This window comes from Hoplias malabaricus, chromosome 14 (assembly GCF_029633855.1).
Source record: "Hoplias malabaricus isolate fHopMal1 chromosome 14, fHopMal1.hap1, whole genome shotgun sequence".
Taxonomy (NCBI): Eukaryota; Metazoa; Chordata; class Actinopteri; order Characiformes; family Erythrinidae; genus Hoplias; species Hoplias malabaricus.
This window is the reverse complement of record NC_089813.1, coordinates 31,031,313-31,046,742: the sequence shown is the minus strand read 5'-3', so window position 1 is coordinate 31,046,742 and position 15,430 is coordinate 31,031,313. Positions and strand designations below refer to the sequence as shown.

Sequence of the window (15,430 nt, the reverse complement as noted above, 5' to 3'; positions counted from 1 at the left end):
GGGGGGGGGGGGGGTGATTTGCCAATTAAAGTCTTGTAAAAGTTAAAACCCCGACATAATAGGCTACCAATTAAAGCGTAGTCTCATTTTGCATATATTACTTGTGTAATAATCTATAGGAATTACACGTCTGTGTAACGTTTCTGTTTCCTCCGGTAATTCTGCGGAGCTGGTCTCCTCGCTGTGACTGGCTGAGACTAGTGCTCATTTATACTGAGACCGAAGGGTTAACACTAGACTGAAAGGAGGGGACAGGAAGATGTGGCTTGTTCCTAGGCATGACTTGAACTGAAGAAATTCAACGTTTTTCTGCTCAGCAGCGCGACCATTCAACGTTAGGCTGGTCGTATTTGTACTCTTGTGTAATTACGCTTTGCAAAGTCTACAATTACATTACACAGAAAGTGTTTGTCGGTGTTTTCGTCCCTCAAACGCCCAGCTGCCTGCCTGAAAAAACCCCGCGGATTCTGAGTCGAAGATTACGAGGTGAGTAGTTGGTAGTTTGCAGACGTTTCTCTACGACGTTTTAAAGCTTCAGCAGCATGAACTCCCTTTTCTTCTCTTTTTCCGTTGGCTGTGTTTTTGTGTGCTGTTCCGTTGTACTGGTCTGTGGTTGAGACTCGTGTTTGTCGATGTTATTTGTCGCTGACTACATTCGGTTTGTATTGAACAGTTTTAGTTTTGGAGCGGGTATTGGCCTCCAAGGGTCTGTTACATTTCCGTAGTTTGTCACATATAAACATTTAAATTCTACTTTCCTGGGATTCCTGTCAGGTTTGTAAAATGTATGAACCTATTGTATTGGACTCTATAAGTTTATGTTCGATGTGAATCGGTTAGTTCCATATTTTCAAACTATTTAAGGTCAGTTTACCTTCGGGGTGTGGAACTACTCTCAGCGCCGAACAACAGTTTACACCAGAAACATAGCCATTACGCTGCTGCTTTTCTACTAACAGCTGGGCTCAGTTTGTAGAATAATATAAGCTTTGTTTGAAGACTTTTAAGACCTGGGAGATTTTTAACAAGTTCGAATGAGAAGCGGAGGTGAAACTGTTACTGCACACATCATCCACCAATCACCTGGGCTGTAGGAAAAGGCGGAAACGGTAGGTGACAATCTTACACACACACACAACCTAATTTTATGTCTAATTCCACGACAGTATTATTCATCAGTTAGTAATCAATTCAGATTAATGCTCTCATTATATGTTCTTAATTAGCCCTTTAATCTGAAACGTGCATGTTTAAAATGACATGGCACTGTTCAGACTGACCAAGATGAAGGGGGTCGTGACCCTTTTCTTTTCAGTGGAATGAGGGAAAGAGGCACATGGAGACCAAAGACCATAATGCATTTTTGCTGCCAATAAAAATGTCAGTAAAAATGCAAAATATGCAGAGTAAATAAAATACAGTGAGACTTTACAACCCATTGCATTATTGCCATTCAAAAAGTAATAAACATTTGACAGTATACAATCTGTATTTATACTGCAACCCATGCACTGTAACCATAAAGTAGAAGACTGTCTGATAACCTTTAACATCTAAAGACAATGGGTTTTTAGTCTCAATATAATGTGGCAAAGGCTGAGGATCTTACAGATTTGTACTGAAATGGTAACTTCAAAAACTGCGTAACAGATTCCAATATCAGATATATTGTACATTCTGTATATACTTAGATGAAGATTCCTCACGTTTATCAGCTGTTTTGCAGCATTTCTACTCTGCAAGCTTGGGCTTGCTCTCTTCTGTCAGTATCCAGCTATTCCTGTCTTTCCCTTTTATGTCTCAGCTCTCGAATCTGAAGCTGCATTCAAAACAAATAGATGATTGCCAGCTCAGGTTCTAGAATTCCCAAAATACAAAAAACAACCCCCAACATTTGGTTGCTTTGCCATTTGTGTGGTCCATTATTGGGTAAACTCTGTTGGCCCCTGTACACAGCGATTCGCCTTGTTCTCACCGATTCACACTTCACTCTAAAATATAACTCCTACTCACACAACTCTGTAAGGCGGTAGAGAGACAAGTGATGATTCAAGTTGAGATGACTTATAATGAGGAGACATGGCAAAATGAAATGATTGGGTCTGACAGTTCCTTAGACTAATCACAGAGACCCACTGTCAGATGTCCTCCCCTCAACTCAGGCTGACATGTGACATCATGAGAAAAGAGACAAACATGGGACATATTAAGTGATTGTTTCTGCTAGTGTGAATTCAGGGTTAGTATCTCCACAAAATATGTAGGTACCTCCAACTTTTATTCTTGTTTTTTCAATAATGAAAATGGCACAAATATAAATTGGTTACATGTTCTTATACAAGATGATTTCTTGCCTTTTTACACCTTAAAATCATTCAAAAGAATGATCTGAAACATCAGCACTTAAACAGAGCATTACTAAGTCTGTTTATTAACTTTGCTAGGTCCTGTAGTTTGCAGCTAGAGAGTGGCCTGGTTAAGGTGCTTAAAAACAGTCAACACCAGGCAACACTCCATACACTTTTTCCTCACTATTATGTAATTGTTATATAGTAAAATCATTAGCTGTGTAAAGGGTAATAGACATATTAAATAGTAGTTGAACAAGCTCAGACTGTATTATTAATGCCTGAGATATCGTCTGTAATATAATCTCCATATCTATTACTCAGCTTCTCTGTAGTTATCAAAGTACACACCTTTTAAGTGGGTTTGCACTACTGTGTTCCACACATGAACATTGTGCAAGGCACCAATGGAAACTTTGCACTAATCACACATTCTTGTTGTTTTCCTGCCATACTCATCAGCGGAAAGCACATCAGAACCAGGACGTGATAAATTGTTCTTCCAGAGTTGGAAATCAGAGCTGTGTTCGAACTCAGCCCCTACTCATTCTTTCCCACATTATTAAATTAAAGTGCACTGTTACAGGGAACTGATTCGGGAGGGAAGTGAACAATTTTGTACACTGCCACACAAGCTTTTCTCATTATTGTGTGACGGGAAATATAAAAACTGTAAACTCATGGCACAAGTCCAGTGTAATCACTGAATAAACAATAAATCCCTGAAGTACTTGAAAAGCTGAAATGTTCAGTGAATCCCCTACATTTTTAACATTAAGTTGAGGTTGCCATTGCTGCTCTTTGGAACCCTCCTTAGATAAATGTGTAAGTGTTCAAATCAGACAACACATTATATTATGGGGATCTGTTGGATACATTTTGTGTGTTGTTTTCAGATAGTAATACAAAATGACAAATATGGTGAATAGACACAACCCATTACTTATGTCAAAGTGCCAAAACTCTGGCATTGCCTAGATTAAAGTCATTATAAAGGATGTAATTCAGTATGTTTACGGAAACTGGCTCTAAACTGGCTCTTTAATGGAATTTACCTTTTTTTTTTTTTTTTCTTCTCTTCATTGTCAGATATGGTCAGAACGACAGCTCAGCCTATTTCCAGGAGCTGTGTTTTTGAACAGGCTGGTTTTACAACTTAGTTTCCTTTCCACTTGGGAGTGAGGAGTTATAAAAAGAATAAAAGTCCCCCAACATAAAAATGGCTCTTTAAATTTTCACAGATAATTGAAGCAAGTCACAGTCTTTAGAGCTCACTTAAACAAGTCAGTCTTTCTGCCAAGATAGAAACCAAGATCCAGCAGTCAGAGTTCAAGGAGGTAAGCGGCTATAACTTATCAAGGATTAGGGTTTTTCATTACCGTGAAGGATAAGGGGGAAAAAAGGGCTCCGTTCATGGAAAAAGGAACGAAACCTTTCAGTAAATGCCAGATTTATCTACTCTTACAGGGAGGCACAGGAAGTAAAGCAGTAGTAAATTTAATCTTGCTAGCCTTTAAACACAGGGCAATTTTATTTTTTTTGTACTGCTCTGATGTCCTCAGCTGTGACTACATCATTAGTCTGCAAATAAATGAAATTTGAATTATTATTATGATATCAATCAGACATTTAAATTAGATGGTCTTACCATCAGGCGATCAATGGTTTGATACCCTTCCAAGGCTGGGAGTGCTAGAAAGCAAATTTGGCTTCACTCACTCGGTGTATAAGATGACCTCTTCTTTCCCCAGTTCTCTGTTCACATACCTAGTGTAACACCTTTCAACTGATAGATCTGGGCAGTTTGCCTTCTTCTACAGTATGTTAAGTTGTGTAGTGGCATTGTGTTAATATTGGCATCATGTGTCTCAGAAGAAGAACATGTTTAGCCCACACCATCCCAAAGCAGGTGCCATGAAGTGTGATCAGGGAGTACTCAATAGCTGGATTTCTATCCAAAATGTTCACTAATGTTATGTGCAAAAAAGAAATATTGAAAGTAAAAATGTAGAAAAAAAAGTTGCTTTTCTTATCCACTGCCCTTTTGCGAATAAACTTCAGATGACATTGGCTCTGTGATTGGGCGCAGCATTGGTACGCAGGAGAGGGAGAGATCTGATTGGAGTTTTGCTTTGATAACAATATTTATTTTACGGCCGTTTATATCAAAAGCACACTTTATATCTCCGGGGGACGCTGTGCCACATGCATTGTAGGTATGAACCAGTTTATGAAAGTTTATAAACATTTTATCAGTTTTTGCATACTGGATGCTGTGAATTAGTAAATACAGTCAATTTTAGGGTGTACCCGTCTATACAAGCTGTATGTGAAATTATGCTTTGGAACAGCTGAACATGACTCTAAAATCACCATGCCCAATCCCTGGCATCAACTAGTGCAGTATCAAGGCCCTCAGCAGTGGGCTGCTTTTGTAGCTGAATGCAAACTAATCCAGATGTGTTCATCATCTTATAACTTTTTCCAAAAAATGTGGAATTGACTACTGGGGCAAAGGAAGCAAAGTCTTTATTAAAACCCCTGATTCCAAAATAAACACTGGATAATAATTAATAATAATTGTTAATCTTCCTTGTTTTTCAGCTCCCAAACACACCTTACTGCAGAGAGAGAGTCCCTGTTGTGAGCAGAGATGCCCTACAACATAAATGGATCCAAAAAGAAAGCATATGACTGAATAAGAGGCAAGGCATGAGTGAAAAACAGAGTATCTCTTTTGCTCTTTCCTAACAAACTGGACATGTCTTACGCTGGTGAGACTTCAGCCGGTTCCAGCGCCCCAAGTGGCTCCAGCTCTGCTTCCCAATATGCCGCAGCAGCGCTGGGTGTCGGGTTGCTGGCTCTGGGCATTGTGATGGTGGTATGGAGTGTTGCACCGGCTGGTTCAGGGGGAAACAGCTCAAAGCCTGGCAACGGCGTGGGACATACCAACACATCAGCAGCGGCCTTTGTGATGCTCGGAGTAGGAGTGGCCATGTTGCTGTTGGCCCTTTGCCTGGGCATACGCAACAAACGCAGAGCACAAAGACAGCAGCAAACCAACAGCAACACACAGGCTAACCAAAGCCAGGTAGAAGAGAGGTAAGAGCTCTCACACTTCGTGGACGATTATGGGAGGGACGTGATTTTACAGACTAATCTGTTAGGGTTTAAACATTTACAAATACTAAGGTGATATACTTTTCTAAACTTTGTTCTGCTTTAGTGATTATATCCTTTAAACCACCTAGTTCCACTGAGTTATAATTTTGTACAAATATCAATATTCTACCAATATATGCCATGCCTGGCGCTGTAGCCGTGTAACAAAATGAGAAAAGAGATAACACTTTATATATCTTAAAGTAAATTGCAGGTCTCAAAGGAAAAAAGCCCTAAAACTCACAAGACCTGGACGTTTTTAGAAACATAAAAAGCTCAGTATGACCTTTGGTGTTTGCAAAGAATAAGCGCTGATGCACACCATCTACTTTATTGTGATAGGATGCATGCAAATACCAGATTGAACATTGACAGTAGATTCCATGAAAGTGTTTGTGTTTTCTGTGTAGGCCAGCGGAACCAGCTGAACATTATGCTGTGCCCAGTTACGAGGAGGTGGTTGGCAATGAAGAGTATCCCATTACCCAGTTTACTGCACGACAAGACAGCACCACCCATCTCCCAGCCTATGAAGAACTAATGGAGCACAGTGGTTTGGAAGGTCCCAAAGCAGAGCCCGCACAATCTGGCCAAACACAGAATGGCGTGAACGATTCTGTCCCAGCAAACACACAGCCTACGCGATCAAGCCGTAAGAATGGACGAGCAGGACTCAAACTGCCTCCTCTCAAAGTGAGACGCATCAAATCGGAGAAGCTGGGCAGGAAGTCATCAAGCAGCTCCTCACAGCCCCCTGTGTCTAACATCGAACCCCTCACTCCTCCGCCACAGTATGATGACTCACTCCCGGAGCTTCCACACCCACAGCCGTGACTGATGCAAAGCACACACTAAAAGACTTTGAAAACACTCTAATAAGGATTATAAAAACCCTGAAGTCTGACACACACTCACTTCAGAAGACAGCAAGTTTTTAGTCTCAGACTTTAATTTTGCAAAGGCTGGGGTCTGGTAGGTTCACAATTTGCATGAGCCAAACATGATTAATTTTATTACAACATCAAGCCACGAAAAAGACTGACTTAAGCTGTCCTGACCACTTCACACTCAACAAACGTTGATGGGAGTGTGCCACGATTCTCAGCATTTTTTTCTAACATAGGAAGTTCTTTCTGAGATCACTTGAAACTTCTTTTGCTTTAAGGTCAGCCTAAGTGTACACCAGCACTGCTGTGATGAAGTCGTGATTTGATACTTCGTAACTGGTAAAATATGCAGTAAGCTTTGTGGAGACTTGTCAGAAATGCTTGGGCTGTACCGGCACAAATATTTTCAAAATGCATTTGGTAAATGAAAACAAGTTTTGTCAGTGCCTAACTGTGTAGTCAATAATAATAATAGTTGTTCATGACTTAGTGTGTAATACTTGAACATGAACAAACTGTACTAACATCATGGTGTTCATCAAAACCCTAGTCAGTGTTTCTACAGCTCTCCTCATACAAAAGAAAAACTGGGATATCTGATGTCAACTGATTTGAAGTTACATTATTGGACCAAATCTTGGTTCCTTACCTTTAAACTGGACCACTAGGATTTATTTCTAAATCTGCTTAATCCTGCAACAACTCTTGAGCTACATACATTCATGTCTTCATTAAAGTTATGCAAACTCCTCCATGTGGTTTAGAGCAAGGGTTTTTAACCTGGGTGTTGTGACCCGGGTCTTAACCTGACCTTGTGAACTGGGCCTTAATGTAGTCCCCAGGGGGGTTGTGAGAGTGCTTCTAAGATGTCTGGCAGCTACATAATACAGACCTGTAGTTTCAGCACCTTTTTAAAGGATTATATAAAATATGCAAAATTTTGGGTAATCACTGAATTCAGAATGAATTCTCTTCCAACCTAGCAACAGTTGCTATGGAAGAATTCTGAGAGGAACAAAGTGTCGCTGTCCAGTTAAAAACATGTACCTCCATTTTTGTCAGTTTCTAGTTTACTACATCATTTTAACACAGCAGCGGTTTTGGGTATTGTTTCTAAACCCAGATTTCCACAAGAGGAATGTGTCTTGGTTTTAATTCAGTGCCTTCTGAGGGCCTAAAGAACACAGCCACACAATACTGGGTTTGGTATTTCATATAGAGATTCCTCTGGATTCCCTGAATCTTTTAATGTACTGTATGTAATGATGATGAGTTCTTTGGTGTCTTAAATGTAGAGAACCGATAAACAATTGTTTAAATATTTGCCCACAGTCTTTCACATTGGGGTGAATCCCTCCACATCTTAACTTCTGAAAGGATCAGTCTCCCTGAGATGCTTGTTTTAAACCCAGTCATGTCACTGTTAACCTGTTGCAGTTAACATAACTTATTTTATTGCAGCATAACACAACTTTACCATCCTTTTGTTCCCTGTGCCAACTTTCTTGGAACATTTCAACATTAGAGATATTGTATTTGTACTATTTTCAAATAAATATAAGATTTAAATCATTTGTGTATCACTTCATTCTTTTTTTTTATTAATAGTTTGCACAGCAAAACAGGGTTTATAAAACTGTGTTTATTAAGCAGAGACATTGTGTGCATGTATACTGCCTGAAAAAACTAAAACAGTTTGTTTCTTGCATCAAGGCTCAACTATAACTGAATATATGCTTAATTGTTGAATTCTACAATAACCGTTTTAGGGCTGGCTTGTTTGTGTCTCAGTCTGATGCCTTTTCTCAAGTCTGAGAAGGCTGGCTCTTTTTGATGTAGTGACAGTGTGTGTGTGTGTGTGTGTGTGTGTGAGAGACCATCTTTCTTCATGACAGGGAAACTCTTTCACACTGCAGCTGCATGTTAAATTACTCATGCTCTCTCTTTCACACACAGACTCTCACACTCACACAGAGAGCATTCTCCCATCCTTGGCCACACATACGGATACAAACCCACAATGTATTTTCCTCATTCTTGGAGATGGTTGTTGATAGTGACGTTCTAAACCATTCATTGTGGTATCCCTGTTTACTTGTGTGGAAAAGTAGATTGCCAGAATTTGCACTGGTTACTCTAGCAACAAACTGTTCATGTAAACAACTGAAACACATAGGCACATTTCCCAGTAGCTTTCTAAGATGAATTCCCCTACTTTCTGATGTGTGATGTGAAATTGTGCATTGTAGAGAAACTAATTGAATGATTTTATATGTTGCCATTTTATCTACTAATACCAAGTGGAATATTTGTCATAAGAATCAGAAAATTTACTCGACAATGTTGGTGGACGACTACTGACGTGCAGACTGACCAATTAAATATTTACAGAGAAGGTTATCGACCAATAACGGTAGCTTTACAGTCAGACCGTCCAATCAGAAGATTTTAGGCAACTTCACCACGCCCCCTTCTCACTCAAGCGAACCAATCGGAGTAGGGGAGGGCGGGACTAGTTTGTGAACGAAACGTTTCTCGAAGTTCTATGTAAGCTCTAGAAAAACAAAATCCTGGACGTTTGTGAAATTCCGCCCTGACATTTTTTTAAATCTAAAAAAGAGGACACCTGGTCACCCTATAAAACTTAATCTTGCCTGTATATCAAAATCATTAGGTCTTCAAATATTTTAAAGTGGTTTTTAAGGTAAAATGTCATTAAGAAGTGAAATATTGTGCTGCTCTTTCATAACAAAAGAACCTAAACAAGATTTATTGATCGTTTGTTCAATCGATTGATCTATTTATTGTTGATAATAGCGATTAAGAATATAGCCAATTCATTCATTCATTATCTGTAACCGCTTATCCAGTTCAGGGTCGCGGTGGGACCAGAGCCTGTCTGGAATCATTGGGCGCAAGGCAGGAATACACCCTGGAGGGGGCGCCAGTCCTTCACAGGGGAACACAGACACTCACACATTCACTCACACCTGCGGACAATTTTTTTTTTTGTTTTTGGACTGTGGGAGGAAACCGGAGCACCCGGAGGAAACCCACGCAGACACGGGGAGAACACACCAACTCCTCACAGACAGTCACCCGGAGCGGGAATCGAACCCACAACCTCCAGGTCCCTGGAGCTGTGTGATTACGACACTACCTGCTGCACCACCGTGCCACCCGAATATAGCCAATTAATATATATATATATATATATATATATAGATAGATAGATATTTATTATAAAATGGCAATTCTCTCTTTTAATACTACACTGCAGTTACTATATAATGACAAAACAGCAAGTAATTGTTTAAGAATTCAATTACAATTATTCATTACACAAACCACTTTAAAATTGCTTTGTACACCAATACGCATTGTGTGAATGATCCCCACCTCCAGCTTCATCCCTTCAACCCTTTGCTGCTCACCATAGCTTGGAAACCCTGCCCTGCAAGTTGACAGAATTGGTTTCTGAGGTTTATGACATAAACCCTCACAATTTGATTTCACCAATAAGAGACCGTCTTTGGCACACTGCAGTTTCAAAGTGGAAAGCCTGAGCCATAGTACTGATTTTATCAGGCTGATTTTATACGACTTCTAGCTAATAAAAACACCACATTTTTAAAAGGTTTCAATGTGATTGGAGAGGGGTTTAAAATTACACGTTTCTCTTTGTATTCTATTTGTGAATTCTGTACTTTTTAATTCTGCTTTTAAGAGCAGTTTAATTTTTGAGGGCATTGTATTTCAGTGTCAGTAATTGCAGGAATTCAGTAGAGCTGTTTACATTTTACTCTTTACATAAACCTATTCTTAAAGCAAATAGTGCCGCCCTGAGGTGTGACGTGCTTTCACTGTTCAAACTTTCTGTGTTTCATGAATAAAAGGCAATATTTGTTTTGGTAATTTAGTTGATAACGTTGGGTGTGGTGTGGTACATTCAAAATGTATCAATGTGTTCCCAGAAAAGATGGTCGCCACCTAGTGGATTAAGGGAATCAACACACCAGGAGTCTTCGTTTAATTCAATATTAACTGAGGGAAATAGCTGTGAAGAGACTTTTGCAATTCTGTGTAAGAGCCATAATAAAAAAAATTGTTCAATAAGAAAATACAACGTTCAGTCATTAAAGCTGGTTTAATTTTTTCTGCTTCTCTGAATCCAAACAATCCCAGACTCACTGATGTTTACGTCACATACTGGTAGTGCGGACAAAAACAGCTGTGGATTTTTCAGATCTGATCAAATGTATGTGTGATGCAACTTCAAATGTCTATATTTCCTTAGACTTTCACCTTTTATAAGCAAGTACAGGAGTTGGACAATGAAACTGAAACACCTGTCATTTTAGTGTGGGAGGTTTCATGGCTAAATTGGAGCAGCCTGGTGGCCAGTCTTCATTAATTGCACATTGCACCAGTAAGAGCAGAGTGTGAAGGTTCAATTATCAGAGGGTAAGAGCACAGTTTTGATCAAAACATTGTAATGCACACAACATTATGAGTGACATACCAGAGTTAAAAAGAGGACAAATCGTTGGTGCACATCTTGCTGGTTCATCTGTGACCAAGACAGCAAGTCTTTGTGATGTATCAAGAGCCACGGTATCCAGGGTAATGTCAGCATACCACCAAGAAGGACAAAACACATTCAACAGGATTAACTGTGGACGCAGGAGGAAGCGTCTGAAAGGGATGTTCGGCTGCTGACCCAGATTGTATCCAAAAAACATAAAACCACGGCTGCCCAAATCACAGCAGAATTAAATGTGAACCTCAACTCTCCGTTTTCCACCAGAACTGTCCGTCGGGAGCTCCACAGGGTCAATATACACGGCCGGGCTGCTACAGCCAAACCTTGGGTCACTCGTGCCAGGAGCAAGGAGCGCAATGTCATGTGCAAGGAGTGCAAATCTTGGGCTGTGGACAATGTGAATCATGTATTGTTCTCTGATGAGTCCACCTTTACTGTTTTCTCCACATCCGGGAGAGTTGCGGTGTGGAGAAGCCCCAAAGAAGCGTACCACCCAGACTGTTGCATGCCCAGTGATGGTTTGGGCTTCCATATCATGGCATTTCCTTGGCCCAATACTTGTGCTAGATGTGCCCGTCACTGCCAAGGACTACCGAACCATTCTGAAGGACTATGTGCATCCAATGGTTCAAACATTGTATCCTGAAGGCGGTGCCGTGGATACGTTTGATGGTTTGGTTTGATGAACATGAAAGTGAAGTTGAGCATCTCCCATGGCCTGCACAGTCACCAGATCTAAATAGTATTGAGTCACTTTGGGGTGTTTTGGAGGAGCGAGTCAGAAAACGTTTTCCTCCACCAGCATCACGTAGTGACCTGGCCACTATCCTGCAAGAAGAATGGCTTAAAATCCCTCTGACCACTGTGCAGGACTTGTATATGTCATTCCCAAGAAGAATTGAAGTTGTATTGGCCGCAAAAGGAGGCCCTACACCATACTAATAAATTATTGTGGTCTAAAACCAGGTGTTTCACTTTCATTGTCCAACCCGTATAGTTCTTCTAATGTTCATTCATTCATTCATTGTCTGTAACCTTTTATTCAGTTCAGGGTCGAGGTGGGTCCTGAGCCTACCCGGAATCACTGGACGCAAAGCGGGACACATACACCCTGGAGGAGGCGCCAGTCCTTCACAGGGTAATATACACTCACACATTCATACACACCTAAGGACACTTTTGAGTCGCCAATCCACCCACCAATGTGTAATTAAATTACTGCTACCCCTTGCCACACACACACACACACATCGCCTGCCCCTTCCCCACATACACACACATTTGAGAACTCTCATTCATTAATTTATTCATTCATTATCTGTAACCGCTTATCCAGTTCAGGGCCGCGGTGGGTCCAGAGCCTACCCGGAATCATTGGGGGCAAGGCAGGAATACACCCTGGAGGGGGCGCCAGTCCTTCACAAGGCAACACAGACACACACAAACATTCACTCACACACTCACACCTACGGACACTTTGGAGTCACCAATCCATCTACCAACGTGTGTTTTTGGACTGTGGGAGGAAACCGGAGCACCTGGAGGAAACCCATGCGGACACGGGGAGCGGGACTTGAACCCACAACCTCCAGGTCCCTGGAGCTGTGTGACTGCAACACTACCCTTCTAATGTTCAGTCCTAAGAACATAAATATCTTGTCAATTTCTTGTAGTTAGATAAACATATAGGTGATCTTTGAAAGTAATGATGTGTGCAATATATTTTAGTTCATTTAGTTCCTTTAAACTCTATGTAGAAACCACATGTTGCAGATGCATAGAGTTGCATGTGAGGCCACATATGGTGCATATGACAAATTATTAGAATATCAGTAACTAACATGACATCTTACAGTTTAGTTAGTGACCCGATATATACCTATCTATGAGAGGTGATTTACATATTTATGGCAATATTTCTGTACATAGTTTTATCAAAAGATGAGTGATGAGCATTAACTCATAAAAGAAGTAAACCATGATTTTCTTTTTTCTAACTTGGTAAAGACTACTATTGCACTGTCTGTTTAGTCACTGAGAGTTCTTACACTCTTTCTTCAGGAATTAAATAAAAACAGTACCATCCTCTGTGCATTTTATGACTTTTTTTAAGAGGGCTGTACATGTTTGCCTTTTTGTTTGATAGAGGAAAATTTATAGTTGTGACTGACTGAGAGACCTTATTTTGAAAGTTATCATTGTAAATACTGTATTTACTAAACATTTTCTTCCTATCTTTCAAATGAACCATATTTCTTGCACTTTAGATTCACCCTGGGCCATGCCTCTAGTGTGTTATGATGTATCTTATTACTTCTATCCTAATCCAACACGTCTGAGGCAGCTGTTTACCCCATCTGTCTCCAGAAAACTATTGATTAACTGAAGTGAATCAGTGCATTTTTAGTAAAATAATAAAATAGCTTATCGTAGCTGTGCAGATGATACTACAGTCCCATTGATACACAAGCCATGACATTGTCTAGAGTCTACAAATAACTGGATGAGGGAAAGCTAATTAGATTTGGTAGTAAGAAGCAAACTCTTGAAGTGACTACTCCTTTTTAAAGCAAACCTCTAAGGACTAAAGGCCAAGTGAGAAAATTTGGCCAAAAGACTAGAACTTCAAAAGTCATTTATAATCAACAAAAAATCCATGTTTTACCATCACAGGAACATATCAAAATTAACACACTGTATGTCAGAACCAAACTTAGAACAACTAATTCAATCAATCAATCAATCAATCAATCAAATTTTATTTATATAGCGCTTTTCACAACAAAAAGTCGTCACAAAGCAGCTTTACAGAGATCCGGGTCCAAGCCTCATATGAGCGAGCCAGGGGCAACTGTGGCAAGGAAAAACTCCCTCAGCACAGGAGGAAGAAACCTTGGAAGGAACCAAGACTCATACGGGGAACCCATCCTCCTCAGGTCTACACCGGAGACACAACAGAGAACAGAACAGAACAGAAGTAAAAGATTCATGTTTTCATCTTGGGCAGATGTGCTCTTTAAATGTAGGAACCCAGCAGATCACTCTGGAGTGGTCAGTTATTAGTGCTGAGAGTCACGTGCCTTCACCGAGCACTGCACCTAGTAAAGCACTGCGGCATATTATTTGTTTATTAGTTTGATCATTCTTTCAATTTTAACTTCAATTTTAACTTTTTAATTCTCCATTTTATTATCTTTTATATGTAAATTTATTATTATTTTTTTTTTACTTTGTGAAACACTTGAATTGCTATTGTGTATCAGAGGTGTTCTATAAAAATAATTCAATTAAAACTACAGGTAGACAGATGTTGGTGGTGACTATGGATTTAAATGATCTTCTTATTGCACCTTTGCTCTGATATCTATTTTAAGTTTGGAAGTTTCCTGTGCAACCAACTGAAAACACAAGAGGGTGCACATGAGAGCTTTTAATAAGTGTGAGTGAATGAAGCTAAGCTATTCATTCATTTAATTATTTATAAATGTTTACACACACACATATAACCATAGGCTTCTGCTCCGTTTGAACTATTGTACATGTGTTCTTCCCTATGACCCCCCATGTGGGAGATCACTGAATGGATTTAGAGTTTCAGAGGATTTCTATGGGATGTTGTTTATTGATCTGCAGAAGCTGCAAAAGTAAAAATCCTCGCCAGGATTTTTTCCAACTGCCTAATGTCTTCAAACCAAGGTGTCAGGCAGCTGAATATTAATTTTTGAAGAAAGATTCATATTCTTCAAGATTCCTTACTAAATTGGGAATGGTTGGTGATATTAACTTCCTGTTTGTGGAACATTAGTAAATGGGAGGAAGAAAACTTTTCAAGATGGGTGGTGACTATGGTGGCCATTTTGAAGTCGGCAATTTTGGATCCAACTTTTGTTTTTTCCAATGGGAAGAGGGTCATGTGACACATCAAACTTATTTCACAAGAAAAGCAATGGTGTGCTTTTAACGTAACTTTATTCTTTCATGAGTTATTTACAAGTTTCTCTTTGTTTACAGCCATTGACATGTCGCAGAGGTTAACACGTGAGGAGCAGATAGAAAATGTGTTGATGTCTGGTGAATGCAGTAACTGGGTCATTGCAACAGATTTCAATGCAAGCCACCCTACAAGACCACCCATCTCCCATGCTACAGTTAGCAAACTGCTTGCCAAGTTTCATGAAACTGGTTCAGATTTTGGGGTACAAAGATAGTGGGGCTATTCTTCAACAATGGAAACTTCAAGGCCACTGGATATGCGAAATTGCTACATGATGATGTGTTTCCCTCTTTATGCACTGAAGCTAGCACATTCCCTGAGTTTTTCCAGCAAGATGGTGCACCACCACATTATGGGTGTCAGGTCTGAGCATTCCTAGATGAACAGTTTCCTGGAAAGTAGATTGGTTGTCGTGGGCCAGTTGAATGGCCCCCAAGGTCTCCCGATCTGACTTCCTTAGATGTTTATCTTTGGGGTCATCTGAAGGCAATTGTCT

At 40.0% G+C, this 15,430-nt stretch overlaps 1 protein-coding gene across 2 annotated transcripts; it reads left to right on the top strand.

The window, feature by feature from the left end:
- Positions 1–155: 155 nt before the first annotated feature.
- tmem51a (transmembrane protein 51a) lies at positions 156–7,918 on the top strand. Of its 2 annotated transcripts, none has more exons than XM_066643156.1 (3): positions 156–486; positions 4,953–5,450; positions 5,921–7,918. In XM_066643156.1, the coding sequence occupies exons 2-3, from the start codon at positions 5,110–5,112 to the stop codon at positions 6,342–6,344; spliced, it is 765 nt and encodes a 254-aa protein (XP_066499253.1). In that variant the 5' UTR covers positions 156–486; positions 4,953–5,109; the 3' UTR covers positions 6,345–7,918. The 2 variants fall into 2 exon arrangements, with proteins under 2 accessions (XP_066499253.1, XP_066499254.1); XM_066643157.1 differs by lacking the exon at positions 156–486 and adding an exon at positions 510–1,109.
- Positions 7,919–15,430: the final 7,512 nt, after the last annotated feature.